The sequence below is a fragment of the Mustela erminea genome, chromosome 3 (genome assembly GCF_009829155.1).
Source record: "Mustela erminea isolate mMusErm1 chromosome 3, mMusErm1.Pri, whole genome shotgun sequence".
Taxonomy (NCBI): domain Eukaryota; kingdom Metazoa; phylum Chordata; class Mammalia; order Carnivora; family Mustelidae; genus Mustela; species Mustela erminea.
In genome coordinates, this window is record NC_045616.1 from 94984811 (window position 1) to 95009737 (window position 24927).

The 24927-nt window shown below is 38.3% G+C and overlaps 1 protein-coding gene across 1 annotated transcript in view; it reads left to right on the forward strand.

Annotated features, from left to right (window-relative positions):
• Positions 1 to 20592, forward strand: part of RAPGEF6 (Rap guanine nucleotide exchange factor 6) — a 196720-nt gene extending 176128 nt beyond the window's left edge. Inside the window, 6 exon segments of the mRNA XM_032336811.1 lie at positions 2292 to 2483; positions 5455 to 5589; positions 11109 to 11337; positions 13462 to 13964; positions 16006 to 16320; positions 17011 to 20592. Coding sequence (XP_032192702.1) covers positions 2292 to 2483; positions 5455 to 5589; positions 11109 to 11337; positions 13462 to 13964; positions 16006 to 16320; positions 17011 to 17036 — 1400 coding nt within the window. The 3' untranslated portion in view covers positions 17037 to 20592.
• The last annotated feature ends 4335 nt before the right edge of the window (positions 20593 to 24927 follow it).

Genomic DNA, 24927 nt, shown 5'->3' on the forward strand with positions numbered 1-24927 from the left:
GGCACTTAACAGACATTGCCATTTACTCCTTAGAGCTACCTGTTCGGTGTCTTGTATTGGGGTTGTTATTCCTTTGAGATAATGCACCCAAAATCTGTTTATATAAAGATATTGCAGAATGTATTCCGAGGAAAAGGAATCCTGCAGATACTGAAATGTTAGAGAATAGTCAAGCACACTGTTTCCTTATCAAGACAAGGGATAGTACATGGCCATTAAAAATAATAAACATATATAGACTTCGAAGGTATCTAGAAAAATTTTTACTACCTGTGACCTAGTAAGAATAGTGTCAGCCATATGAAAATGGTACATATTAAGGAGTAGTGACCAAAAAAGTGTACAGAATCTTAAGATTTATTCCACATTTTACAGTTCAAAGCCCATATCCATAATTTATTAAAGTACTCTGACCCTGCTTTGCATGATCCTCAAAATTATTTTTCCCCAAGTAATTCAGCATAGACCCTTATCATCTTACAGTGACAGAACACAGTTTAAGCCTTTCATCAGACAAAAAACAGAACAACACTTATGTTATCTTTTATTTTCATTTTCTGCTTGTTTTTGTTCCCTAAATCTGATTTGGGATATTCAAGAGCATAAAAATCTCTTCTGTGCCTGGCTCATTGTTAAAATGGGGGCCCAGAATGATTCTACATACCTAGTCTGCATCCATTCTCTCTCTCCCGTTCTCCCTCCCTCACACCCTCACCTGCACACTTTCCTTACACCCAACTAAACTTATCTGTCTTTCCTTGTAACACTAATGGTATCCTTTACTACATATTTAATACGGACTTAAAATGAGTAAACCTGTGAGACCTTCTTTAAGTTTGTGATAGTTTAATTCATTTTGTATTCCTTTAATTTGGGTTGAGAGTCTTTACTTGATTTCTATTGCATAAATGATTTTTAAAGCATTTAAATATTTTTTATTTTTAATTACTCTTCAGATGGCTTTTTTTTTTTTAAGATTTTGTTTATTTATTTGACAGATCACAAGTAGGCAGAGAGGCAGGCAGAGAGAAAGAGGGGGAAGCAGCTTCTCTGCTGAGCAGAGAGCCCAATGTGGGGCTCCATCACAGGACCCTGGGATCATGACCTGAGCCAAAGGCAGGGGCTTTAACCTCACTGAGCCACCCAGCACCCCTCAAATGATTTTTAAAATCCCAGGCCTCTACAGTAGTTGATTGCTAAGCATTTTAGAATTTGGTTCTTCCTCATAAATCAGTATGTATTTAGTTGAGTTTGGGCAGTCATCTCTATTTGAAGTGGTTTCTTGATTTTTTTCTTCTTTATACTACAGCAGGTAAAATAAGATGTCAGTTGATAATTGGTTAGTATTGACAGAAAGGGGAAGGTGTGTTCCATGGCTTTAGCCCAAAGGTGAGATAATTGCTCGGGTTCAAGCAGTTGAGGAGTCACTGCACATTATCTTACAGAAGTCCCTTTGTTTTGACTTCTGAGATGTATCCTAAAGTTCTTAACACTCAAATACTCTGTAGGCCCTCATAATAAAAGCATGGTGGATACTATTACAGCTGTTCTGGGACTGGTTAAACATTCTAATTTGGCTTTTATCTTGATGTTAAAAACAAATACATCGTGGAGTACTGAGATTGGACCTGTGTTGAAACCACCCTGAATAACTAAAGGATTAAAAGTTCTTTCCTCTGGACTACTGTATTCATTTTATACAGAGGCAGGAGCTTTTTGTTACTTAACTCAGTTCTCAGTTTTTAATTCTGACGTCTGTTATCAAGTACTCTAATTATGAATTTATAAAATAATTCTCTTATAGACCTGCATGTAGACTATTGAAATTTTTCAAATAGTTTCAGTTCAGCAATACCCATTAAGCATCTTTTTTGTATCAGTTGTGGCATACAGAGGGATATATAGTAGTGAGCACAATAGGCAGTCCTTACTCTCATGTTCATTAAGAGCCTGGTCAGGGGACACATTAATTGATGAATCACAACAGGTAATTGAATTGTTACAAACAATCACTAGTGCTGTGAAGAAAAGATATAGGATGACTTGAAAAAATAAGGGTTCTAGTTGCTGCAGAGTATATGGTATTAGGGAGGCAAATACTGGCCTGATGCTAATCATGCAGGGCCTGATAGGCCATGATACTTACATGAAGTTATTTTTAGGAAGATTAATCTGTTCTATTTTTTGTGTTAAAAAATAGATGGTTTTAGTGCAGTCATTTATTATTGTCACTGGTAATAATCTTGCCTTAAAAAGCACGTAATTACATATTTCTTACTCTATTCCATTAGTGACCAAGAATTTAAGTGAGAAAAGATCAGCCAAATCATCAGAAATGTCTCCAGTGCCTATGAGATCGGCAGGTCAAACAGCTAAAGCCCATTTACATCAGCCCCACCGAGTAAGCCAGGTGCTCCAAGTGCCAGCTGTTAATTTGCACCCCATCAGGAAGAAGGGACAAAGCCAAAGACCCTGCACATTAAGTGAGTATTCACAATTATTATTGCATTGATGTAATTTAAAATTTGCAGGGGAGTTAGACTGAAAAATAATTACAAAGGTAAATGCTCAGGAGATGATCTGGTATGGTTTGTATAATTTAATCATCACTCATGAATTTAAAAAGTTTCAGTTTGTAGGTATGTATTGACAGCATACCTATTTTAAATGTTACTTTGGGAATTTCTGTAGTCATCAACAGAAAACTTAGAGTACTACACTGAGGTACCAAGAGTTTATTGCATTCAGAGGGGCATAAAACAGTTATCTAATGTACATGCACCCTATGAGAATGAGGTTGCTTGTTCTAAAAATGTATATTGTTTTTTTCATTAATGATCACTTTTGAAAAACCTAGTTAGGAGACAAGAAGAAATTGTAAAGTATGTAAAGTATGTAAAAAAAACCCTGTGCTTTTTCCCCTCCGCCCCTTTCTTAGGCCATGTGGAGGGGAAGCTAGGTTCAGTTTGGCTCCTAACATTATTACCTAGCCCATGTATTATATTTAGGACATATTCAGTAGGCATCTGTGAATTTGATTTTGTTTTAGATCCAAAGTTGAGTAAGAAAGGACCCCTCACCCTTGCCAGATTTTCATTCTGGTACTATCGACACACAAGCCAGTAACTTAAGTATAATGTGTTTGCTTTTATGCCTGGAGTATGTGCATATAAAAAACATACTTAAAAAAATAGATGAAAGTTTTTAGGACACACAGAGCTAAGTATACAAGTCAGAGGTGACTTTTTGGAGGTAATGCCTAAGCAGAGTCTCAAGGGTTGAGTAGGAAGGAGGTCATTAGGCAATGATAGCAGAGAATTGCTTTCAGGCAGAAGAAAACTTTGGGACTTACAAGGAGTTGCTGTGGCATTGCAGCTGCCTCTGAGGGCAGAGCTACAGGAAGAGTGTTTGTTAAGAAAGTGATGATTATGGTGATTCACAGACCTGTACCCCTGGGGATAAAAATATATGTTTATAAAAAATAAAAAATTAAAAAAAAAAAAAAGAGTGATGATTAAAGCTGCTACCTACAGAGTACTCCCTGAGTGCCAGGCACAACTGAGTGTTTTACTAGGTTTGTTATATTCATTTAATCTTCACTGTAACTCTGTAAGATACCTAATACTCTCATTCTATAGAGGAAACATAGAGGGTCTCCGTAACTTAGACCTGCTACCAGTGAATAATGGAGCTGGGAGTTGGGCCCAGGCTAATGGTTAAAAGGGCATACTAAACAACCTCCCAGGATGATGATGAAGTCCAAAGCATACTTAAATTAGAATATGGAGTCCAAAGGGGAGTTGGCAGTGGGGAGCTGTTGCAGAGATTTGAACCGGGGAAGGTAACGGTCTGTGTTATACTAGAGAAGGACTATAGTAGGGAGTGCAGTAAGACTGCAGTCAGAGAGGCGCCTGGGTGGCTCAGTGGTTTAAAGCTTCTGCCTTTGGCACGGGTCATGGTCCTGGGGTCATGGGATTGAGCCCCACATCGGGCTTTCTGCTTAGCAGGGAGCCTGCTTCCTCCTCTCTCTCTCTCTCTCTCTCTTCCTGCCTCTCTGCCTACTTGTGATCTCTGTCAAGTAAATAAATAAAATCTTTTTAAAAAAAAAAAAAAAAAAAAAAAAAGACTGCAGAGAGTCCAAACGGAAAGCTAATGTAATAACTAACAGGGTGTTGCTCACAGCCTGAGCTAGTTGGATGGTTATGGAAATAAAGAGGTAATTAGATCCAAAATTGGTGAAGTCAGTCAAGTTGCAGGCTAGGAGTACCAAATGAGACAGATCCTGATCTGGCTTCTTACTTGGATGTCATCACGCAAAAGGTAGTTATTACTTGTTCCAAGTAGCCCTTTTCTCCATTTGTTGTATTATGGCTGTTATTTATATGATAAATACATTTATATTAAAATAGCATGTAAGGGCACCTGGGTGGCTCAGTGGGTTAAAGCCTCTGCCTTCGGCTCAGGTCATGATCCCCAGGGTCCTGGGATCGAGTCCTGCACCAGGCTGTCTGCTCAGCAGGGAGCCTGCTTCTCCGTCTCTCTCTGCCTGCGTCTCTGCCTACTTGTGATCTCCATCTGTCAAAAAATTAAATAAGATCTTTTAAAAAAATTTTTTAAAATAACATGTAATTTAGAGTAGTGTTAGTATACTGTGATGTAAAGGTCTTCAGTGTGAAAGAGCTGCTTGGTATTATGACAAAGGCCCAGCAAAGATGGGCTCACTTTACTGATTAAAAGCTCTTGGACATTTCCTAAAGAAGATAAATACAGAAGTATCAATATGGTGAAACCATGGCTAAGTTTGACCCACGCTAAACTGGACCAGTTGTTGGACAAGAGTGGAGATAGAACTTTGCTGCTTGTTTCCGAGGGGGTTCCATAATACTATTTTTCCATAAATTCATGATTGTTTCTATTGTCTACTTTTCTCCTGTAGTGTGAATTTAGCACTCTTGAAAATGGCTGGACTGGCATCCCTGCGTACCTGTGCCCCCACAGCACAGCTGTACACAGGTAGTGATAGGGCCAACATCCCCACACTGCCCTGGTTGTGTGCCTTGCCCTCCCTGGAGAGGCCATCTCTAGAGGGGAGAGAAGAGTTTGAATCCATCCCTTCTCTGTTAAGTCTTCCCACAAAACAAGTGTATCTTTTGTGGGGGCTGAGACACTATACTCAGACCATTAACTTGGTTTCCCTGACACCACAGCACAAACAAACAACAAAGAACTGTTATTATCTGGTTGGTGCTGACTAGCTGAATTGGAACAAACAACCTAGAGATGAGAATCTCTGGATGCCATCAGCCGGTCATTTAGTCCTGTTCACCATTTAGACATTTCAGTTGACTGCACTAGCCATTGTGTGTCATGGCTTCAGTTATGTAGTACTTTAAGCCACTACAGATATTCTAATTGTGAAGTGATGGTTATTTGCTTCTTGGGTTTTATTTTTAGATACAAATTTACCTCAGAAAGTTTTAGGAACAACTGAAGAAATAAGTGGTAAGAAACATCCAGAAGACACTATCTCTGTAGCATCATCTTTACATTCTAGTCCTCCTGCATCTCCTCAAGGTTCCCCTCGCAAAGGTAAGACATAACAGTGTAAGCTCATCCTTATTACACCAGACAACACTTGGTGGTACATGATTTGTTTTTCAGTCTATAGTGATAATGGAAAGTGGAAAAACATGTAACTTCTAATACTTTTTGGACTTTCATGTTTTAAACTGAACTATTGAGATGCTTTCCAGGTATTGTTCATCATATCACCAGGACTCTTGTGTTCGCAGTCTGGCTCTTTGTCAGTGGACAAGCGTAGATAAGAATGAAGGCAGAAGTCACAGTTGTTTATTCTGTGCATTCTTGATGTTGTATACAAATTTCCAATTAAACGTTTCTGTGGAGTATTTTTAAAACAGAATTTCTATAAGAAACTGGTCTTAACCAACTACAAAATTGAGGGAAAGAAACATTTAGGTTGATACATTCCTTTTTTTAATAATGGAATATTATTACGTTTACTTATCAGGATTTAAAATAACCTATACCCCTATGGATTTTATATGCTATGTAGGACCTCTTGAAGTAAAATACCTGAAATCTGTCTTGCTCATTGACCTAGTTTTCATAGTTCAGAGTGAAGCCTTTTTTTTTTTTTTTTTTGGTCTTGACTAGCCCTGGGTAGTGTGCATGCAACTGCCATTTCATGGTAACTGCACATGTAGCATTTAAAGGGTGTGTATATTTCTTACATTGGCCCATCCACAGTTTTTGTTAGCCTGGTAAAAACAAAACAAAACAAAAAAACTCCTTAGTTCTGGCCTCATCCTCACAAATGTAAAAAATAAATTAATCTGTTTAAATAATCACAGTACAGGAGGGCACATGGGGTTGAGGAAGACAACCTTATGAAGTCGAGCAGGAAGGAGAAGCTTCCAGAGTTTTCCTTAGCTCCCATGTTCTAAGTTTCATCTCAGTTTTGAGGGTTCCTTTTTATTAGCTGCCACATTTTGGCAGTTATGTGGTAAGGGAATGTCAGAGCTGAGTTTGAATTTTGACTCTCTTCCCCACTATAGCCATGTAACTAAGCCCAACTGTAAGGTTGGGTTTCCTGTCCATAAGATGGAACAAAGACCAGACCAGCTCTTTTAGAGGCCTCATACGAAGTTAAAAGAAATAATACTTAGAAAACCTGACAGATGATAAGTGTTTAGTAAATTGAGATGTGTTGTCTTTTAAAACCCTGCTGCCACCCTGGGGTAAAAATAGCTTCACTGCTAACCTGCCCTACTTACCCTTTGATATAGCTGAGACTAGCTAGAATTTTCATTCAGATTTTACTAAGAAAAGAGTAGTAGAATTAAATAGGAATAGAAGCGGTGCATATTAACAGTGTGATTATATAACACAGGTTTCTGACCTTGTGGTATGAAGTTCATATATGATTTTGTGAAGCATGCATATCCTGTTTCATTTCTTTACTCTCTGCATGGTCCTATCTGAAGTGCCCCTTACCAGATCTCACAGAGGGGGATGCTGTCACACACATGGTCCTGATAACATGGCTGCATGCTCTTAGCACTCTTTCAAGAACAACTCTACACCCTCCACACCTTTTGGGGGCTTTTCAGAGGTCCCATCACAGACAGTTCTTTAACCAGGAAACTAGTTGAATTAAATACAGTGTTCATGCCTGCATGTGACTTGTGGGAAGACGAATTTCCCCATTGCTCTTATTCCCAAAAGAAAATCCACTCTCACCACTAGAATCGAGAAATCTTTTAGCCATTTTGACTTTCATCATGTGGTCAACAATTGACCTTGACATTCATAGCTTTAGGAGACTGTCATAAACATGTTTACGATCCATAGAAACCTGAAGAAATTATTTTCTTTAAAACTGTTTTTTACTGTTCTTACATATGTTCTATCAAAACCTCTCCAGTTATTGTATTTCCTTGATTTTGCCAGTAATCTGAATTGAACAAAAATATTATTAAACTAGGAGTACCATATTAGGTTCTTGCTAAACTTTGGAATTCCTAGTTATTGGTTCTTGCTAAACTTTGGAATTAGTTCTTTTCCTAACATTAAATAGGAAACAAGCCTATCTTCATGTTTTTCATAAGGGGATTTTAAGCAAGAAATTTTTTTTTTTTTAGTAAGTAAGAACTTTTAAAAATATGAGGCATCAGGCAGCTTTATGGAAGGCTGTGGTAATGGAAGGCAACTTTTCCACTTTGGAGATAAACAGGATCAGAAATTGTGCTTTATAAATATTTACCCTGTATTTACTATTTTTGTGTCCTGTCTGGTTTTAACCAAGCTTTTTCTTAGTAGAATCTGCCTGAAAATTCTAGACACAGTTTATTGTGAGAAGTAATTCTGGTTAGTTCATACTCTTTGTCATATTTTTCTTTATGGCGACAAGTTTTGCTTACATTGAACAATATTTTATTACCAGCTTGTTCTGATTAAGGTAATTTTTCTCCTGCATTGTGTCTTGCAATGACTTCAGTGTTTATGCTATATAGTAGACTCTCTGTGTTTTAAAAAATATGTTACTAGATTTCAGTTTTTCCAATATTGTCAAAATGTTTGAATTTTTAATAGTGAAATGTTCTATAATAGAAACCAGCCTAATTGTGATTAACTGGAAAGAATTAATTGACCATGACAGGGTTTTTGCATCTCTCCCTCCAGTTGGCAGTATCCTATCTGATCTCAGCATCCTGCTGCGCCTCTCAGGGCCTTCCTCATCCCCTCCCCGTGAGTCCAGCACCAAGATCAGTGGCCAGAACTGCCCCGGAATAGGTGGGGTTTACTTGCAAAAGAAAATCCTTCAGATTACCAGGAGCACAGCCAAAAGAACAGACAGGACCGAGAAGGCCACTGAGGAGAATAGAGACAGGACAAGTTGTGAGAACGCAGCCAAAAAAAGAATGACATCCCCGTTTAGAAGATTTAGGGAAAGAACTCTTTCAAGGGAGAGACTAGCCAACAACAAAAAAGAGGACGCAGATCACCATCAAGCTACAGAAAGCTGTGAGAAAGTGAAGGATGTTAGAAGCAACATCAAAGATGAGAAAGGGAGTGACATCTTCAATTCAAATAGCGGAGGCAACCGTAACACTTTAAACTGCTTCTATACGCGATTCAAGTCTAAAAGGAGAAAGACAATCTGACGGAGTTCCTCACTTAATTTTAGTGTTAAACTTGTTTTCATTTATTAATGTAAATGTAGCTTAAATTAAGTTATTTATCAAACAAAGTTCAGGCAGAACAATTTAGTGTAAAATACGATTTATAGGCATTTCATAGTGTTAAAGGTACTCTAGCCACAAAGTCATATTTATTTAAAGTGCCTTATTTGTACATGTTATTTTACTAATGTGAGTAAAATTTATACTCTTGTTTTCTGTAGTTGGCTTTATTTCCTGCTGATAGCGACTGGGTCTGTGAATGAAATAAGTAGAGGTACTTTTTAGAAATCAGTATTTACTTTTGCATTAGAACCCCTAGTAATGATCTTATCACCACCTTTGCTTCAGAGAATTTTATTGCTCTTATTACTGCAACTACTTTACAAGCTAAAGGAAAACGAAGGCAAGAAATTTTATCTTGTCCACATACACTTTTTTTTTTTTAAGATTTTATTTATTTATTTGACAGAGATCACAAGTAGGCAGAGAGGCAGGTGGGGCGGGGGATGGGGGGAGAAGGCTTCCCGCCAAGCAGAGAGCCTGATGTGGGGCTCAATTCCAGGACCCTGAGATCATGACCTGAGCCGTGGGCAGTGGCTTAACCCACTGAGCCACCCAGGCACCCCCACATACACTTTTTATTTCTTTTGCTTTTTATATAAAACTCTGATCGAGACAGGAAACCAGGCGTCCCCACATACACTTTTTTTTCATTTGCTTTTCATATAAATCTCTGATTGAGACAGGAAAAGGAGATCTGACATAGCAAGTGAAGAATCATTTGGAAACTTGTTGAAAATACAGTTACTGTGTCCTACTACAAACCTCATAAATTCGAATTGCCTGAAAGGGCCCAAGAATATGTATATTAATAACCTTTCCAGGTAATTCCTAGAATTGATTGTATATGAGAAACACTCATCTAACAGAGGGATATAATTCTAAAACAGTAAAGCAAGTGACTCCTCCAGGATAAAAGAACAATCGTTCTTTTCTTTTGAGAAAGGATTTTTATATTTTATTTGGATGGGGTTTGGCGGGGGGGTTGTTTTGGTTTGGTTTTTTGTTTTAAATTTACCAAATCCATTTTCTTGGTTCTCTTGAAAATTGACCAGTCACTTCCTAAAAAGCACTGAGAAATGACAATGCTGAGAAGAACAAAAGCCTTGTTTCTCTCAACTTGTCCTGTGCCTGGTGGCCCCATAAGCCACAGGGAAGTCACCCGTATTCTGGGTCTTCATTTTTCTCTCTGAAATAGTTACTAAAACTACTTAATATGGTTAGTGTTCGACAAGTTTTTTCTTTAATGACTTGAGTTATATGTGTATATAAAGCCTATAGTTTTCCTTAATGAGATTTGTCAGGATTGTCCTTAAAGGTCATGTACCTTTTGAACCTCATTTTTCCAGTAAAAAGGAAAATAATTATCTGCTTCTTTGAGACCTACTCCTTGTTGGGATTACTATGGCATTTCCTTTTATTTATAAATAAGTTTGTTTACTTTTCTAACAGTTATCAAAATAGACATTATGTACCTTTGACTGTCATGCTACAGATTTATTTTGAGATGCTTCTGCCTCATTCCATCTCTACCCATTTATTCCAGAGAATGGAAGAGAAAATCTCTCTTGCTGAATCTGCTGTGCAGTAAACCATAGAACAATTTAAAATAGGCAGATGCTTTTATTTTTGTAACACATTTTTATAAATGTATCAGTTCTGCTGTTTAAAGCAATATTCTGTAAACCTAGCGAAGAAAAAGGAAACTGGGTATAAGATGAAATTCATAGCTAACACAATTGATTTAAAAATATGAAAATAATTGCTTTGAACTTGGGGTAAGACTCCTTAGTTGACATAAGCAAAATATCTGGGGTAAGTATATGGAGTTTCAAAAGCAAAAATGTAACTCTCTTTTTTGAGTCTTGATTCCCCTCACCCACCCATACTTCAAGGTGGTATTCTAGACCCTCAAATCAGACCATGAAATATTTATGTTAATCAAAGAAGGGGGCACAGGGCTAAAAAGAAGTGGAGAAACTCAAGATGTCTGCTTTTTACTATTTTGAAATATATCTAATACCTTCTTATTTTATTAAATGCTTGTAGCTATGTGAGAGCCCAGGGCAGATACACATTTGGACTAGTTTCCTCAGTAATACTGGATTTCGACTTCGTATTTCTTGAATTTGGAGTCAGGTTGGTACAGTGTAGGTAGGTAGATGAGTGGATATGTAGGGGAATGTGTGTAAGAAATTAGCATCATTACATCTACACAGATGGAAACTGAGATTGCTTACTCTGTCTTTTGTTGTTCTTGTTTTTCTTCAACTTCTCCCTGACCACATAACCCCTCCCTGTTTCCTCGCTTTGTAGTTTAATCACTTGTTTTCTCTCATTTAGGTTATACACTTACACCGTCAGCTAAATCTGACAACTTGTCTGACTCCAGCCATAGTGAAATTTCTTCACGATCCAGCATCGTGAGCAATTGTTCTGTTGACTCCATGTCTACAGCTCTGCAGGATGAACGATGTTCTTCACAGCCTGTGGCGGTCCCTGAATCCACTGGGCCTTTGGAAAAGACAGAACACTCCTCAGGGATAGGAGATCATACTCAGCTTGGCCCTGGGTAAATATGGCTGCCCATGTTCATACCACAAAACCCAAGCCAAGTGGCCATTGCAAGCAGTGCTCCCCAACTTGCCCTTAGATGATACCCCTGTACCTGTGGGGTGGTTGCAAGGGGATCCATAAAATAATATGAGGGCCAGCATGTATCTTCTATCTCAAATATGCAAATAAGTACTATTTTGAAAGATGAATGGGTGCTCATTTTTAAGTGTGTACTGAATTTAACTATCTGTCATGTATGTTTCAATTAGTAAGAGCTCAGAGTGAATCTGCTATGGGTAGGGGGATGTGGTTCTTGTAATGTGGCTATTAAGTTAGAGAATCCTCAGACAGACTGTGTAATGGGTGGTGGTCCTAGTGCTGTATCCATTATAGACAGGTTGAGGGGGGCTACAGTCAGTACTTGATCTGAAAGTATCATTTAGGGAGTAAGAATTACCAGCTAGCAGAAGTCCAGAAAGGTTTTTTGTTTTTTGTTTTTCTTAAAGTTAGCTGTAAATTTCTATTTAGAATCAGGCAGTATGGAAATCTTGGAGAAAATTCTGAGAAAGTTGCTTATAAACTGATTGTTAAATCTGGTATTTTTTATTATGAAACAAATCAGAGTGAAGTGTTACCATATTGGTAAAGGTTTTAAACTATGATTTTCTAGACCAAGGGTCAGCCAACATCTCTGTAGAAGTTGAATACTAAATAATATCAAGACTTTGTAGGTCATGAATTCTGTGTTGCAACTGTTCAACCCTGCCATTTTTGCTCTGATATAGCCTTAGACAATGTCGTTTGTAAATAAGTGGAGATTCTGTGTCCTGATAAAATTTTATTTACAAAAATAGGCCAAATCTAAGGATCAGATTTGGCCTTCGGCTATAGTTTGCCCACACTTGCTCTGTACTGTGAATGAAGGACTCACAAGCTTTTTTTTTGTTGGGGAGCGGGGTGCAGCTAGCAGGAGACAAGGAGGGTAGAGGGCCTGATCGTAAACATTTCAGGCTTTACAGACTCCATTTTTCTCTCTCTCAAATTCTTTGGCATGTTTTTGTTTTGTATAAACTCCTTTTTTTTTTCTTTCTTTTTCTTTTTTTTTTAAGATTTTACTTATTTATTTGAGAGACAGAGACAGTGAGAAGAGAGCATGAGAGAGGAGGAGAAGGTCAGAGAGAGAGGCAGATTCCCTGTGGAGGTAGAAACCCCTTGCAGACTCTATCCCGGGACTCCGGGATCATGACCTAAGCCGAAGTTAGCCACCCAACCAACTGAGCCACCCAGGCGCCCATGTTTAAACTCTTTAAAATGTAAGGGGCGCCTGGGTGGCTCAGTGGGTTAAGCCGCTGCCTTCGGCTCAGGTCATGATCTCAGGGTGCTGGGATCGAGTCCCGCATCGGGCTCTCTGCTCAGCGGGGAGCCTGCTTCCCTCTGTCTCTCTCTGCCTGCCTCTCCATCTACTTGTGATTTCTCTCTGTCAAATAAATAAATAAATAAAATCTTTAAAAAAAAAAAAAAAACTCTTTAAAATGTAAAATACCATGCTTTGCTCCAGACAATACATGCTCTTGCTCCAAAACATGCCATTGGCTGAATTTGGCTCCTGAGCCCTAATCTGGGGACACGTGCTGTAAATAATAGTATACATTTTACAGTTCTTGGTTGGAGAAGTTACTCTGTACTTGGCACTATATTAGGCTAACCTCAGAGTTAACATTGAAAAACCAAATATGGTTGAGAACATATAGTTAAGAATTCTTTGTTCTGTATCCATGTAGAGAGTCTAGCATTATGTTGACCAACAATGAAAATGTATACTGAATGTTACTCATTTCAAACCTCATTTTTCATTTTCATTTAAAATCAATTCAAGAAAAATTTCTGAGGTAGCTTTGCTAATAAGTATTTGAGTTTCTCCCAAGTATGTTTCTGGGTAAGTATGAATATTAATGGATATAGAGATTAAGTGATGATTGATTACAGTGTCATTTTTTTTTTCACAAGATTATTTTGGCATTGAATACTTACGATGCATGTTCAGTAGTCTTTCTTAGGCAGTAATACTTGGATTGGACAGAAGAAGGTTTTTCCAGTAAGCCAGTAAATTACTTTTAATGGTGTATCCCCAATTTTTTAGGTGGGCGCTGTCAAAACCATCTCTTGTCAAGAGTTTAGCTGTCTCCTCTTCTATGAGTAATGAAGAGATTTCCCATGAGCATGTCATTTTAGAAGCAGCAGATAGTGGTCGTGGAAGTTGGACTTCCTGTTCAAGCAGTTCCCATGACAACTTCCAAAGCCTTCCAAACCCAAAAGGCTGGGATTTTTTAAATGCTTATCGACATACCCATTTGGATGGCCCCATTGCTGAAGTTGAACTACCTGACTGTGAGCCCTATTCCTGCCCTAAAGGCTGCTCTAGAACTTGTGGTCAGTGTAAAGGAAACCTAGAGACTAATCAGATGAGACAGAGTTGGGCCTCCTCCAGTTCTCTGTCTGACACATATGAACCAAACTATGGAACAGTTAAACGGAGAGTGTTGGAGAGCATCGCACCTGAGTCCTCTGAAGGCTTGGACCCCACGGATGGCACTGATCCAGTTTATAAAACTGTTACTTCAAGTACAGAAAAGGGCCTGATTGGTAAGTTCTTTATTTTTTGTCATCTGTGGCATTTAGAGATTAAGTGGCAAAAAGTGGCATTGGGATATCTTGGCCCAAAATTTTACCCCTGAAAATATTTCTTCTCACTCCAGGCTCTCTTCCTGCCTTCTACAAACAAATTATTTTCAAAAAGTTGACAATTTCTCAAGGGTTTTGGGACAGGTATTCAAGTCTATTAAAATCAGAGGGCTGATATGAAGGTAATTAATTAAGCTGGCAGTTTCATTTGTGTTTTGTTTTTGAGATTTGTGGTTTCATTGAGGAAAATTGTATTACTATGCAACCCTGACAAAGGGATTATTCTCTTTGTCACCTCATACATTGTTTGGACCCCAATTGATGTGATACATGGTAGAAACTTTAAATCTGATATTATTCTTTAATAAAAGTGGGGAAAATTGTGATAAGGAAGTCGAAAATATTTTTCGGTATACCCCCCTAGCACACATCATGGCTATGCCAGCTCCTGTTGTGGGTTCCATTCTGACCACAAACAGCTTTTTTGTTGTATGTGTTCATTTAGTATTTAGCCATCAAATACATTTTTTCATTTATTCACTGAATTATGTAAATATTCAGATATAATAGCCCCTGCTTTTCTATTTATATGGAATGACTATACTTTGAATCAACTATATAACATATTAATGAAATCAGTTTAAATTACTAAAAATGTGAAAAATGTGCTGATGTTTATAGCACATGTGTAGTACATTTTTACTTGTCAGATTGCATTATAGCAATCTGCTATAAAGGTTTTTAGCGTGTTGATTTTTTTCCAAGCATTTTCTATTAAATCTTTCTGCTATATGGATAGTTAAACATGATTGTACAAGGATATAAAATGAATCTCCTGTCCTTTTAGGAAACTAGATTTTTAAAAATCTTTTATTGCATTTCTAGATAACTCTGGGCTTAAATTCTTCATTCTTGTCTTACTGGTTTTGCTGACTTCACCCCTTCCCTCCCTGCCCCATCCTCTTGGGTGGGAATGGAAATCCTTGAAGAACTTGATACTACATGCAGATTTTGCTGTTACAGTTGTAGAAATTTCATTATGAACAAACCTGATTGTCTCTAAAAGAGCAGTTAACATTAGAATTACCAATGGTCTTTCTTAATTTATTCTGCCTACATTTAGGTAGTGTTTGTGTTTAAAAGTTTACGTCAGTAAGGCCATCAGAGTGGTTTATCCCTTAGGTCCTGTGAATTGGTCTTAATAAAATGGAACTTCCTCTTTCTTTAACCTATTTCTGAAGTTTTTTGAAACTTTGCCTTTGTCCCATGGTCTGCAAACTTAGGGAAAAGGTTTTTAAGTTACATTTTTTTAAAGTCACAGTTACTTTGAATGTGCACTGAAAATCACAGAAACTTAAGATGGATTTCCTAAAATTATGGCTTTTTTTTTTTTCTCTTTTTTTTTCCCACTTAGTCACAAATCAGAAGTTAGCAGTAAGATGCCTGAAGGAATTAGGTCCTCTGTACCCAGGAAGTTTAAGTTGTTGATACACCAGGACTGACTGGTCGTTTCCACAGGAGTGCTGTAAAACGGTGGTTCATGTCTCAGGACAGAGTGGGCAGCCCTGAAATAGAGGGTCCAGATGTCATTTCTGCAAAAATCCTCCCTGTCAGCAGAGCATAGGTGTTCAGGTTAAACTGCTAAATGGTTCTGACTGTGTCATCCCCAGGGCTGGTGTCCCTGAAGAGCCAGGCAGCTGTTTCTGAATTTGGGGGTAGGGGGGTGCTCCACTGAAGAGGAGGGCTTGTCACCACATCACTTCTTTCAACTCTCTGTCACTCTGGTTTTGTTTATAAGACCTAATGTGATCTATGTGTTTGAAAACAGGTTTAAATATTAAGTTTTAATCATTATGTTTTTAATCTGCTCACTCTATATTCAAATATATTCATTTAGTCTATTTTTGAGTTCTGTTTTGTCACTGTAATAAGTTTCAGTATTTTTTTTCTTTCATTTCTTAGATTTTTCATTAACATTTCCATTGCTTGTTTTTCATGCCAGTGTACTGTGTCACCTCACCCAAGAAGGAGGATAGGTATAGGGAGCCACCTCCCACTCCTCCAGGATACATGGGGATTTCTTTAGCGGACCTAAAGGAAGGACCCTATCTACACCTAAAACCTCCAGATTATAGTGTGGCAGTGCAGAGGTCAAAGATGATGCATGACAGCCTCTCTAGACTGCCACCAGCCTCCCTCGGTAGCAGCCCCGTGGCCTGTGTTCCGTCGAAGATTGTAACTCAGCCTCAGAGGCAGATTTTGCAGCCGTCCCATCCTAAGCTAGCAGATGTGACTGATGCAGATAGCGAAGCAGATGGTATGTTGACAGACTACCTTAATGGGTCTCAAATAAATTGCTGAATACATGAATTGATCTTTACTCTGTTATTTCATATAGTCATTAATGTTTACTTCTAATTGCTGTAGCAATCTCTGTTTTAAAAAAAGAAAGAAAGAAATCCCTTAATGTGGTGGTGTATTTTTTGAATGGAGTAATCTGCATGTTTCTGTGTGCCCAGTACCCTTCTTCCTGCTCAGATAGGGTCTTCTTAAATTTGACCAGAAGTGGCTCAGTCTGATACAATCATTTTGAGAGGAGGCACTTGACCTTAGTAGAGCTGCATCTCACATTAATGCATGAAAACTGGAAAGTGCCTCATTACCTGAAGTCTTGCTGTTGGTGTAGTTCCTCTTAACAGCAGAACTCTTGACTGACTGCAGCTGGGGCAGCATCTTGCAAAATGATCTGCTTTATTAAAAATAAATGAAATTTTATCCCTTCAAGCAGTAGAGTAATGAAGCGATGAAGCAGTTAGGGCAGTGCCGTCTGTCAGTCCACAGTGCGAGCAGCACTCATGTCATTGTAATAAAATCTGGGCCTTGATGGGATATTTGAGAGGATTTCTTGGTTGAAAGTGACTAGTTCTCTAAACAGGTGGCTAGATTGTATGTTGATCGTCATTACTATGCCTCATCTACCACTTAATGGTGTCTTTACTATTTTCAGAAAATGAACAGGTCTCAGCAGTGTAGCCTTTGGAGGACCCATTGGAAGTGTACCAGAAGCCGTTGAGGAAGGAGTGGGCAGAACCACCTCATGATTCCGCAGGCCGTTGTTGCCAACGAACAGCTTGCTGCTGCTGCTAACCCAGAGGTCTCGTTCCCTGTACTCTGAGCGATGACCTAGCTCTGAATCATGCTTCCTTTTACTGAATCCTTGCAGATGCAGTTTCCTCAGCTATGGATGTTGTGCCTGGAAACCAGTCTTTACTTCGCATACCAGACCTGCCTTGGGACCACAGTTACTAAAACAGATGCAAACTTGGGAGTCCTCCCTATGTATATCAGTATACATTTTTCTTAAACCAAATTATTTTTAAGATAATAGTTTAGTATTATTTCCAAGCCATAGCTTGGTTTAACGGACAAATTCAAAATGTCTGCCATTACCAAGGATATTCTTGTGCATTTGAAAAGTAACTTATTATTTGAAGTTTTGTGGTTTTCTTCGTTTTGGGGAGCTGTTATTAGCAGATGTTTAGGTTTGAGATCATAAAACTGTCTCTGGTCTGATCAAACTGAAGTCATTTTTATCAGATGGTATGCTTAATCTAGACAGATGAACTTGATCTGTAACTCCAGTGCAATGTAGGATCTCCATTTGAGTGGGATAGGAAGCCCTTTGTGGTTGAGGTGTTTGGAAGATACTGCCCTCGGCTGATTTAGAAGGCCAGCTGAAGCTGCCACAGGGTTTCTTCTCAGTCCTTTGGGACAGGGAGGCTGTGACTGGGGGGGTAGCCACCTTCATCTCCAAAGAATGAAATTTTTTCTCAAAAGAAAATGTATACCAATCCCTTCTGAAGTGAAAGTTATGCTGCATCTAACTAAAAGTATAAATCCATTAAGTAGAGAATGGGTCCAGTAGAGTTCTACAGAAATCCAAAACAAAAATTTTTGACTGCTCAAATGTGGAGTTCTTTCCAAAGGAAATGTAATCATTGGTCTGTAACCATGGAGATGAATTCAGCTGCATGTATGTTCTGCAGCCGCCCCTGCACCCCATCTCAGCTTGAGGCGGTGTTCAACCCTGATCAAAGCTGCAGCCCCCAGCTGCCTGCAAGAAAGCTCATGAGCACACCGAGGTGATAAGTGAAAATTTTAGGGGGGACAAAGGAGCTAGAATTGTGGAAATGATTCTCTTTTCTGTACTCAGTTTAGCCCTTGAGAGGAAAGAAATACATATTTTTAATAGCCTATTGGGCATGGCGCTTCTAAGTATTTAATTAAAATTTCAGTGACTGTTTACTGGATGATCTAGTTTTTCCACATTTTTACTAATTAAATACAGTGTTTTCTATATCTTAAGTTTAAAATTTATCATTTGTTTTTTAATGTAAATGTGAGAGCTTAATAAACTTCTGTGATGACTACCAAAAAAAGAAAAAAAAAAAAAAAAAAGCAAGAAAAAGGAAAAAAAAGCCAAAGCTATTTGTGTGCATACCCAGATTAACATGGAGCCAAAATGGGTTAACTTCTGAGTGGTCGTCCATATGTGAATTTATAGGATTTAGCTCGTTTGTGATTTCCTTTTTTAAGAGCTTGTTCTCGTTTTTCCCTAGCTATCTCTTCCCTCTCTCACTTTCTTGCAGTCCCCTTCAGTTTTTGTTTGTTTGTTTGTTTGTTTAAATAGTGGGCTCCACTGCCTGCATGGGGCTTGAACTTGTGACCCTAAGATAAAGAGTCACGTGCTCTACCTACTGAGCCAGCTAGGGGCACACCCTACCCCCCCATCCCCTTCATTTTGAAATCGTAATTCATTTCCCAAGTGGTGAATGGGAGTACTCTTATGTTTTCCTTCAAAATGACTGTCTCTTCATTTAGGAAAAATAGCTTATCTGAAAAATTCCTTTGGGCACGAAAACCCCATGAATTTGAAACTTTATTAAAGCCTTAAAAATCCACCTGCCAAGTATGTTAGAAAGAGGCTAATTGACTCTGTAGCTTTCTTGTTCCATTGACATGTAAAGTGGCCTGGATCAAAAATCCTGGTTTTGAAATTCACACTGTCGTGATTTAACCTAATAACACTGTTCCTCTGATCACAGAAAATGTCCTTTCATTGATTTACGTAATAGTGTTTTCATGTCCGGGGCAAAACAAAAGAAAACAAAACAAAGCATCTCTTTGTGTCAAATTTGGTTATATATTCTTATTATTTTATATCCATTACCCCCCCAAAAATGTGCTGTTTGCACATTGTCTGTTTACAGGTGTTTGAAATCAATCGCGAGCCTTACCTGTCTTCATCCTTAATGGTGTTGAGAATATCTTGCACAGAGAGTCAGAGGCTGTAATTTTGACTACACCTTGTGGCTGCCTTTGTTTTTATCTAGCTCCTCCTGTGAGTGTTGGGATCAGCCGATAACAGTGATCAGGAACTAAAGCCAAATGCATTGTATTTTGATCTGCGTGTATCCCCTAAAAACTCATGGCGTTGTGATTTTTATATTTTAATTCTAATTTAGGATACATTTCTGCCTTCTCTTAGTTACATACTAGAACAAGGGAAGCCTTAACCTGTATTTGCTCCAATTCTAAACCCCCATTTTTGTTTTTATTTTTATTTTATAAATTTTTAACTTTAATGAAGACACAAGTGCCCTCACCTCCCCTCAGCTCCGAATCTGTCAGGACTTCCTGAAGCAGTAAATCCATGGGGCAGAGTTTTGCCAAATAAGTTTCAACAGAACCGTTCGTTTAGAATGAAAGATTTGGTCAATTAGTAAATCTGCTATATAACTTCCCTAAAGATTTATTTTAAGTAGTAGATTCTTCCTCCAAATGATTACTTTGAATCTGATCTTTGGAGAGAATAATAAGGCTTATTAACTGGTTTCTCCTGAGGCTGGTAAGTCATACTGTGGTCATTGGTATAACCTGAGCATCTCCCAGGCCAGAAGTGTGGCAGTAATCATGAGGATTTATGAGAACAAACCTAATTTTTATGAAGTGTTCTCTTCCCTATGAAAAGAGAGGAGAAAGAATTTCCTTGTATATTTAAAACAATGATAATGATTGTTATTCTGATATATTTTGTTTCTAAAAAATGTGATATTAAAGTAGATGTATCCCTTTAGCATTACCTTAAAGGCTAGAACAGAGGGATGAATCTTCAAAAGTGTCACAGTACATTTTCAAATTTAAACTTGAACCCCAGTTCATCTTTAGCTTTTGTTGTGCTTTTTTAAGGCTTCTTTATTTTTGATACACAGAATGCAGTTGTACTTGATCTTTTAAAATGAAACGTGAGCTTATCAGAAAAAGACAAAACTGCACAGTTCTAATAATTAAATGCAATTATACTGCACAATTCAGTGATTGTAAAGTATCCTGTAACGAGCAATGTTTGTCTCCTATTTTTTGATACCTCTTAAACTTATGTCTTTTAGAAAGACAGTGCCTCTGTATGCTTTTTGTATTTTTACTGAGTGTAAATATTTGTTATATTTTTGGTTAAGAGAATGTAAAAGTCCATTTATTATCATATCTACTAATACATTGGTGGAATCAATAAAGAATCTACATTAAACTTCTCTGCTCTTTATTTCTTACATAGATAAAATAATGACACCCAGTCACTCAAGGCGGCCATTGTGGGGCTAGCATTGGTGTGAAGGCCTTATATTTTAGGTCCGCAGAGAAATTGGAGTGATCCAATTATTGTTGACTTGGTGGTGTCTAGAAAATACCTATCTCTTTTTTGGGTTTTAAAAAGGGTGTTTGATGAAAAACCAAATAACAGTGGTTAATCCCCATGCTTGTTTCTCTCTTAGAACAGGAAAGCCCAGGGCTAATGGGGTAAGTAAACACTCTCTGGGACTCAGGGCCCCGGCATTTACATTGCTTGACATCACCTGTGCATCAATAGGAAGGGCAGAAAGGTAAAGGTGCAAAAGTGTGTCTCTTTCTATAGCGAAACAGCAGCTTTCCCAGAAGCTGCACTTGGTATTTCTGCCTTTATCTCACTAGTCAGAAGTGGGTCCCATGACCAGCGGCTGCAAGAAACTTGGGAAGTGAACTCCTTAGCTGAGCCATCAATTGCCCCCCAAAAAAGTTGGATTCCTTTCAGTGAAGAAGGAAAGAATGGACATTGAATGGGCACCTGGCTTTGTCTGCCACAGGACTCCTCTTGTGAGGCAAGAAATGCAGCAGTTTGTATCAGGGGATCAGATCCGAGAACCACCAAAGAAGGAAGAAATTTTGCTCTAGCATTTCTTCCTGAAACTTTCCTAGTCTTCACTCTGTACCTAGGGAATATTATTCCCTCTTCCCGTTTAACCCCCTCTCACCACACACATCAGATTGTCCCCAGTCATTCCTTCCCCTGACCATCTTTGCACAAGTGTCCCTGGTTCATTCCTTTACTTAGAAACACTACACATAAATAGAGTAGGTTGAGTGTTGGCTACCTAAAAACATCTAGCCCTAATCTCTGGAATTTGTAAATGTTACTGTATTTGAGAGAAGGGTCTTTGCTGATGTAATGAAGCATTTTGAGATTACATTGAATTACCTGGATGAGCCCTATATGCCAAGACAAGAGTCTGAGGGAGAGAGGAAGGAAGGTAAAACAGACCTAGTGAAGGAGATGTGGAGAGAGCAGAAAGGTGAAGCCACAGGTCAAAGAATGCCAGCAGCCTCCAGGAACTGGAAGAGAGGAGATTCTTCTCCACACCTCTGGATGACACCCTGATTTGGACTTCTGGCCTTTTTCAAATAGGGCACCTGAGTCCTGCTGATCTGTTACGGTAGCCCAGGGAAACCACTACACGTACTCTATTTGTCTGATGTTCGTGATCCAGGACGGGTAACTGAAGGATGTGCTAGTCCACAAGGAACATGTGGACCACCTCCTCCCACCCACAGAAGCATCTGATAAACTTGGGGACACAAATTGGCCACCCCAGAGGCATCCCCTGCGGCAGCCTAGTAAGCCTGTCGTTTTTCTGGTGTTTACAGAAGGGACACTCCTAACGGTCTTGCCAAACATAATGTTTTCCATTTTTCTCATTTTAGGCATTGTGATGGATGTGTACTGGTACCCTACTGTGGTTTTCCTTTTAATTTCCACAATGGCTGATAACGTGAGTAAGAATCTTTTTGAATACTTATTGGCCATTTGGCTATCTCTTGGGTGAAGTATCTTCTTAAATTCTCTTTTAAAATGTATGCTAGAGTATTGAAACATAGTTTTTTTATAATGACCTTGTATCTAGCAATCTTAATTCGTTTATTTTAGGTTTCTTTTGGGGTTTTCTAGATACTCCTATCGTGTTGTCATAATGACTTTTATTTATCTCCAGTCATTTTGCGTTTCGTTTCTCACCTCCTTGCCCTGGTCACGGTGCTAGTTAGTACCATGTTGAATAGAAGTAGTCGGGATGAAATATACCTTTCTTTGTTCCTCATCTAAGGGGGAAATTCTCCTTATTCACCATCGATCGTAATGATTGCTATAGGGTTTTTGTAAGTATTCTTTATGAATTTAAAGATGTTTTAGTTAGAATTTGATAAGCAGATGTGTGATTGATCGAATTATCAAATGCTTTTCTTGAATCTGTTGAGATGATAGAATTATTTTTCTTGCATCCATAAGTGTTGTTAATGATTGATTTCCTAGTGTCAGCCGCTTCCTGCCCCACTCCTCCCCACTTCACCTTCCTCTTTGCTAGAATAAACACCACTTGGTTATGATAGGTAATTTTTACCTATCATATTTCTGGATTTATTTTGCAGTATTTCATTTAGATGTTACATCTATGTCCAAGAGAAAGATGGTCTATAATATCCCTTTCTTGTAATACCCTTGTTAGGTTTTGGTATTGATCTTAAACTGGACTCATGGAAAGAACTAGAAAGTATCTTCTCTGTTTGTTGTTAAAGTTTCTGGAAGATTGAACTCTAGCCACTTGCACCTCTCTGGACTCTCACCTGTCTCTTCGGCTCCGGAACACTGAGGAGCTCCTACCCAGTTTAACCTTCCTTGCATCATGGCCTGGAAATTTTCTTCAGGCGGTAAACTGGGGCAGTGGTAAGGTTCAGGTCTTGTTTCTTGTGCTTTCAAAGATTAATGTCTTTCAGTGCTTGATGTCCAGTGTTTTAAATGGCATTGTTTTATATGTTGGTGTAGTTTTTTAGTCACTAGAGGCATGAGGTTAAAGTGCCAATTAGTGCCTTTTGAGCAGAAGTTGAAGTCCACATATAAAACTTGAAGATAACTCTCTCAGTAAGTAACAAGCAGACACACACATACCCTTCCCCCATCACACACACACAAAAAAATCAGTAAGGATATAAAAGACAAGAACAACAGAATTATCAAACTTAATAATCCAATGGACTCCAGAACATGTAATCATTAACTGCAAAGTATATATTATTTCTAAGTGAACATGAGCATTGATCAAAGTTGGCTCTGTTAAGCCATAAACTAACAAATTGCAAAAAGTTGAACTTGTGTAGAGAAGTTTCTCTGTACAGAATAAAACAAATTAGTAACAAGAACTATAAAAATTGGAGGTTAAGAAATATGTCCCCCACTAACCCAATGGAAAGTTTTTGAAAGGTTTTTTAACTGAATGGAATTGAGTATCAAAACCTTTTGGTTTGAGGTTAAAGCCATACTTACAGGGGACATTTATAGCCCTAAATATATATATATATATATAGAAAAAGTATAGAAAGGCTAAAAATGAATTAAACATTCTTCTCAAGAAAACCAGAATAGTAACAGCAAATTAAATTTAAATAAATGGAAATAATGAAAAATTAATAACAAGGAATGAAATAAATAAGATGCCCCAAAAAACAATCAAGAAAGCACTGAGTTCTTTAACAAGACTAATAAAATTGCTAATCTCTTGGAATAACCAAGGAAAAAAAAAAAGCAAAACTATCATTAGGAGTGATAAAGAATGATTATGATTAATGTCACTGAAGATATGAGACACTTTTATTACTAAAATTAGAAGAAATAAGTTCACAGAAAAAAAACACAACTTTGCAAAACTGTAACAAGAAGGAAAATTCAGTAGTCCTACAGCTATTAAAGGAGTGGAACCTCACTTTACAAGCCTTCCCTCAAAACCGAAGGCCTGGATGACTTTATCAAAAAGTTGTACCCAGGGCAAGTGGGTGGCTTGGTTGGTTGGGCTACTGCCTTCGCCTCAGGACATGATCCTGAAGTCCTGGGATGGAGTTCCACATCAGGCTCCATAATCAGCAGGGAGTCTGTTCCTCCCTCTGACCACCCCCATCGTGCACGCACGTGCTCTCTCTCTCTCTCTCAAATAAATAAAAATCTTTGAAGGGGGGAGTGGGGGCAGAAGTTGTACCAAATGCTTACAGAAGAAATACTGCTGATCTTAATAAAATCTCCAAAGTGGGAAGGATATTTTTAAATAAGATCCTCGTTAAGACAACTCAAAAGGAAATGGCAGGTTTATTCTAAAATACCATTTAAGAAAAGCGAAGACCACAGAATTGGAAAATACAATGTAATTCATACACCTTTCAAAGGACTGGTATCCAGAATACATAAAGTACTTCTATGTACAAAAAAAGGGCATCCAGTAGGAAAACAGGCAAGACTTAAATATTACATAAAAGAGGGGAAGTTGTCTATTAAACATGGAAAGTTGCTTGATCCCTTTATGAAAAACTACATAGGTTTAGGATTGATGACGTGGAAATGTTAGCTCTGCAGTGCTCTGCTTGGACTGTGGTGGCAGGTGATCATGGGCAGAAACCTTTCCTTTGCAAGAACAATGGGGAGCTGTGGTAAAATACATTGGAGCCACCAGATGGCGCCACACTACCACGTATCCCTTGTGGTCTTTGTTTTTAGAAAGATTAGGGCAAGGTA